The 6000-nt window shown below is 45.0% G+C and overlaps 1 protein-coding gene across 2 annotated transcripts in view; it reads left to right on the top strand.

Annotated features, from left to right (window-relative positions):
• The first annotated feature begins 774 nt into the window (after positions 1–774).
• SPO11 (SPO11 initiator of meiotic double strand breaks) overlaps positions 775–6000 on the top strand; it is a 46448-nt gene continuing 41222 nt past the window's right edge. Inside the window, exons 1-4 of one of the 2 annotated variants that reach the window (XM_088467174.1) lie at positions 775–784; positions 1230–1368; positions 3829–3942; positions 4246–4334. In XM_088467174.1, the coding sequence (XP_088323300.1) occupies positions 775–784; positions 1230–1368; positions 3829–3942; positions 4246–4334 (352 nt within the window). Of the gene's footprint in view, positions 785–1229; positions 1369–3828; positions 3943–4245; positions 4335–6000 lie in introns of those variants that run through there. The other variant, XM_088467175.1, reaches the window with a different exon arrangement.

The following is a 6000-nucleotide window of genomic DNA, read 5'->3' as shown; positions in this document are numbered from 1 at the left end:
ATTATGTCATTACTGTGAACAAATAAAAATATCCCCTTTAAATCCACACCAAATTCCAGGGCAGACCCGGGTTTAGTGTGAGCGTATACGACCCTGTAATTTCCCTGGTTTTGGTGTGGTGTGAATGGGGGTCTTAGACGTTAACCTGGGACTTTCCAGGGTTGATAGACCCGGGAAGTAGCCATGTATGTCTGAAAGAGGTATAAGTTATGGGGTGCCTTGAAAATAGCTAGGTTGCATATTCGTTCAGACCACAAAACAGTGTCATGACTGCATGCAGGTAAAAGGCCACTTTAATAATGCACCTATCTGTCTGCTACCCTGGTCTAAACAGTCCATGTCAGAAGAAGAGTTTCACAAACAGATTACAGAAAAATAGCCACAATCATGATTATTCAGGACACAGCTGCTAGCACGTGGGTTGTTAACCCACCTGTTTGTACCATTCCATGGTCACCCTGTGAATCCAGCAGTAAATTCCACATTTTAGTGTAGGGGAGCAGAGAATGGTCTTGGTAGTGGAAGAATGTAATAAGGCAGGATGATGGGCTGTGGCAGACCAAAGAGCATGGTTTGGGTATTATGGAAGAGGTGAGTCAGACCCATAAAAAACTACTATGTGCTAATAAAGAGAATAATCGGGCAGTAAACTATTGTCAGTTTGGTTGATGAAAGTCTGATTAATGGGGGGTTACAGCAGTCAAGACTGGCAAGTGATAAGTGCATGTATTAGTTTTTTAGTAGTATCATTAGTGAGATATGTGAGTGATATATATGACTTTGTGTTAACATTATTTTATGAGGTCTAGAACATGCAAAGTGAAGGCTAGGGCAGGATTCAAAACTTGACAAGCTTGTGCTGTCGGCCATGCAGGCAGAACGAAGTACTAAGCTGGATAAAGAGGTCAGATAGCTGGGCCACAGAAGGAAACCATATACTTTGCAGTATCAAAGTCCGATAAGAAGAAGATTAATATTACAAAGTAGTACCTAGGCTAGATTTTACAATGAAAGCTCTCCGAAACATATACGAGTTAAACTAAGTAATGTCATGGTGTAATGCTCCAATGATGCGGTAATGGGATTACAACAATGGTAGGAAATGAACAATTAATACATGTTTTTCTATTTCAAATGACACTTATTCATATTCAGAAAAAAGTCTAATAAAAAAGTAGTTGCAGTTTCTACTATTAAGTGAATTGCATGTGGTCTTACCCGTATCACAGGTTTACATATGGCATATATGCAGAGTCCTGACTTTTTCCACTGTATAGAACAACACCAGGCATCCTTGCTGAAAAGCATGCAGAAAATGGAGGAGGAGAGTCCTGGAGCACAAGGTATTACACGGGAACCGGTTACCAGGTAAGAGAAGCATAATCATTATTATCACATCTGTATTGTTATATTTTCTATGATAACAGAAGGTGCTGTTTGCTTCTCCCTAATACAAGTCAGTAAAAGTATTTTTCAGTTGTTTTACACACAATTAAATGGAAAAGATCATTTCTAGATACAATTCTACCAATGTAATAAAACATTCATTACCCAAATCTGACTGGGTAGTGGGTACCCTGTCCTGCCCAAGAAGTGGCCATGCCCCATTTAGCATGCACAGAGGGCCCTGGTATTAACAACAGGCCACACATTTGACCATGCCCTTGAAACATCTCCTGACTGCTCTGGACACATGTAGCTAACAGTCCCGCTCACTTATGGTTTAAAACATAAATGGGGTTAATCCAAGCAATACATTTTGAAAGCAATATGTGAAAGTGTAAATGAGTAGAAGGTTGTTAATGGGTTGCACTTTGTAGGAAAGTTTTTACTCTTTCCTCCCTGCTCATTTTCAGATGTACCCCCGGTCTCAAAAGGAGTAAGTAAATCACTTGTACCATTCCAATAGTGTGACAATTTATAGAATTCACTAGATTTGTCTTATAAGTAGATTATAAGATCCATGGAGATAAAAATTTATGCAAATAAATATATAATATGTAGGCCCTACATAAATAGATGATAATAACTAAATCATTCTCCAGTGTTTCATGAAAGTACTAGGTGTATGGAGGAGAGAGCTTTTCTATTTGTGCAAATACACTCAGGGCCGGCGCTACCACTAGGCAAACTTAGGCAGCTGCCGAAGAGTGCCGGCCATTGCAGGGCGCCACTGGAATAATGTGTAGTGTGGACCGCACATAAGTGCAGTCCGCACTACACTACTAGGAACAAACACACAGTCGCCGGTGTCAGCAGCTGTGTGTTTGTTTTAGCAGCCGATGAGGGTCAGACAGACTCTCATCGGCTGCTGCGCCCACTGCCGGAGCCGGGCTTGAGCTCACTCATGAGCTCCATTTTCCGGGTCCTGCAGTGAGTGATGGGAGAAGCGGGGATTAAGGTAAGTGGAGGTTTTTGTTTTTTCTTCCGTGTGTGTCTGTCTGGGATTACTGCTGGGGGCACGACTACTACTGGGGGCACTGCTGGGGGAGGCTACTACTGGAGGCATTGCTGGGGGGGAGGCTACTACTGTGGGCACGATTACAACTGCGGGCACTGCTGGGGGGGACTACTACTGGGGGCACTGCTGGGGGGACAACTGCTACTGGGGGCACTGCTGGGGAACTACTAATGGGGGCACTGCACTAGGGGGGGAGACTACTGGAGGCACTGCTGGGGGGGGACTACTACTGGGAGCACTACATCGGGGGGACCACTATTGGGGGCACTGCACTGGGGGGGTTAGTACTGGGGCACTATATAAGGGGCACTGCACGGGGGGACTACTACTGGGGGAACTATATAAGGGGCACTGCACAGGGGGGGACTAGTACTGGGGGCACTATATAAGGGGCACTGCACAGGGGGGGACTAGTACTGGTGGGCACTATATAAAGGGCACTGCATAGGGGGACTACTACTGGGGGCATTATATAAGGGGCACTGCCTAGGGGGACCACTACCGGGGGCATTATATAAGGGGCACTGCCGAGGGGGACCACTACCTTGGGCACTATATAAGGGGCATTGCGTAGGTGGGACTACTACTGGAGGCATTATATAAGGGGCACTGCATAGGGGGACCACTACTGGGAGCACTGCATAGGGGGCCACTACTGGGGGCACTGTATATGGGGCACTACTGGGGGCACTGCATAGAGGGGACTACTGCTGGGGGCACTGTATAAGGGCTTGTGTATCTATCCGAGGGTGGGAGGGGCACAAGGATGAAGAAATGCCTAGGGTGCCAAGAAACCTTGCACCTGCCCTGAATACACCATTTGTATTCCTTTAATGGGTGCAATGCCCACATCCCTATGTTGGGAACTGCCCACGAAAAACGACTCTGCACCTACTTTGGCAGGTTGTGGATCCAACTGCAAAGGCACATGAGGGGAAGTGTGCAAATGTCTCTTCAAAGTCCTGCCTACTACCACTTTATGACCACCCCATTTATTATTACTTTCACCATCTCAGTTTTTCTCCTAAAATACTGCTGTGTTTAGCCTCAGTGGATGTTTTAGGAGTATCATTACACTATAAGCACCAGTTTTGATAAACAGTCTGGAACAATCACAGACTTCCTTGAAAAGCAGATAATTAGTACATAATGTTTACGGTTGCTAGTGTTCCTAGAAGCTGTCTGACATTTCCAAATATTTGAACAGGGGAAGATATATACTGTGCAGGCTTTGGTAAAAAGGGTGACTTTCTAGCTGCTGTAGAACTGCAAGCCCCAGATTACAGCTGACACTGTATACTGGGACTTGTAGTTCCACAACAGCTAGAGAGACACAGGCTGCCTAAATCTTTTGTATACAATCTCAGTCTTCAGGTTCTTGCTGCAATTGAGAAGATCGTCCAAGGAGTGTTGGAGAGCCTGTCTAGAAATGAAGCCCCCATTCTCACTGTGGAAAATAGATCAAAGTGGACCAATATAGAGTAAGTGTAGTTTATTTGCAGCTAAAAAAGCTTCTCTGATATACCATATTTGGTTGTTAGATCAAGATACAGACTGCTCTGAATAGATCATACTTGCCTTCTTTCAAATTCACCTCACTGGGAAAAGCCAGGAGAGGGATCTTTACATCATTAATCCCAGTCTCCTTTGCAGAGTTCAAATGAACAATTCATGTTCGATGTAGGGTAACTTGTTTTCAATGATTGTGGTATGTGGGTTTACGGTTCTATTACCAATGTGCTGGATCTGTGATGGGCATTTAGTTGAATATTGTTGTCTTTCAGATTTAACAATATGGTTGGATTGCAGATGGTGAAAAATTGCACTACCCGAAAAGTGAGGAGTGATTGCTCCAAATCTGCACAGCGGTTTGGTAAGACCACTAAAAAGGTATATCCATTCACTTGCACTAGTGCCACAGTGCAGATGAACAATTACAAATTGACCACTCAATGCATTAGGTGCGTATATGCCCAAGTCAGCATTTGTTGATTATGTGATCAGTTTTAGATCTTAGAAATATGCGGGAAGATGGTGATTGTTTGTTCTTTTGTTTTGTTCTGTTTGGGTTTTTTTTTGCAGCAGCATTTGGTTAGAACAATGAGTAAAGTTTTGATGTTCAAGTGAATTTGTTGTTATAAGGATAAAGTTAGGTACACACTTGCCCAGTCTGCATTCAATCCGACCTCTGATCAACCAGTTGGTCTGACATTGGACAAGTGTCTACCCTCACCTGACCTGTGCTTTCAGCCAATCCTGGTTGGCTGGTCGGGTCAAATGATTTTTAAACATGCTTAAAAATCAGGAGACCCGTTCGCCGACCAATATGGAGATGTGTAGGCTGCTGAGACCGGAGCTGGCGATCTCCGGATCCGGTGGCTCAACACATGATCAGCAGCAGCTGACAGCCAGACACAAGCCAGTATCAGCGGCACTACCCGGCAGCCATAGGGTCAACAGCTGCTGCCCGCCCTGCGGAGGTCCCAGGCGTGGTTGTGAGCCCAGATCAAGAGCTGTCTGCCGATACAGTGGGACCTAGTGTAGGATGCGGAGATGGTGGTAGGCCTGGATACCCATCAGACATTACTTTAGCGTTCTGAAAGTCTGGTGCTGGTTACTGATTTGGGCAGAACCCCATGCATATTTATTTTTTAAACTAACCTTTTATTTTACTGTGCCATGTTACTCTGCCTATTATTATGGAAATGTGTGTGAGTGGTTAGAGATCTGGGACTGATTACTGTTTCTTTTACTGTGCCATGTAACGCTACCTATTATTATGTAAATGTGTGTGAGTGGTCTGCTAAATAATTGGACTGGTGTGATTGGATGTAGAATCTGTTACCAGGTGTCACAGTTGGTGTCTGAGAGCTACCTGACTCAGGTGTTGAACTGGATTCAGCGGAGACCGGCTTGACTGGGACCATGGATGAGTTAAATAGCTCTATTAGCATAAGAATTGTATGGCAGTGAGAACTGCCTTTGATGATAAATGAAAGGAAAAGGAAACGTTGGAGTGGAACCAGTAGAAACTTGGAGGAACCGGACTGGGACCGGCAGGAAGGCTTGCTGAGCTGGATGGGATACCAGTAGGTAGGCTTGCAGAATTGTACTGAGGACCAGTAGATAACTTGGAGGAACCGGACTGGGACCGGCAGGAAGGCTTGCTGAAATTGACTGTGAACCAGTAGGATTTCCAGATGTGCCAGATATAGCTATTAGCAGGATTGCTGAATGAACTGGTCTGGGAATCAGCAGGATTTCTGGATACGCCAGGTATAGCTGTTAGCAGGATTACTGGATAAGCTGGTCTGGGAACCAGCAGGATTTCTGGATGCACCAGGGGTTGCTGCCAGCAGGAGCCTGGAATACACTTGTACACAGAGAGACAGATATAGCACAATCTGTACACCACGGGAAGTAATGAGATACTCAGGCCCTGAATGCTATCAGAGGAGGATGTTTATACCCTGGGTCTCACAGGAATTGGTGGATACAGTCAGGTGGTCTGGCAGTAGCACTCTGAGTGGTGGAGGACA

This window comes from Taudactylus pleione, unplaced genomic scaffold (assembly GCF_031769625.1).
Source record: "Taudactylus pleione unplaced genomic scaffold, aTauple2 ptg000069l, whole genome shotgun sequence".
Taxonomy (NCBI): domain Eukaryota; kingdom Metazoa; phylum Chordata; class Amphibia; order Anura; family Myobatrachidae; genus Taudactylus; species Taudactylus pleione.
Note: the sequence above shows the minus strand (reverse complement) of the source record. Positions and strands in the feature narration are given on the sequence as shown.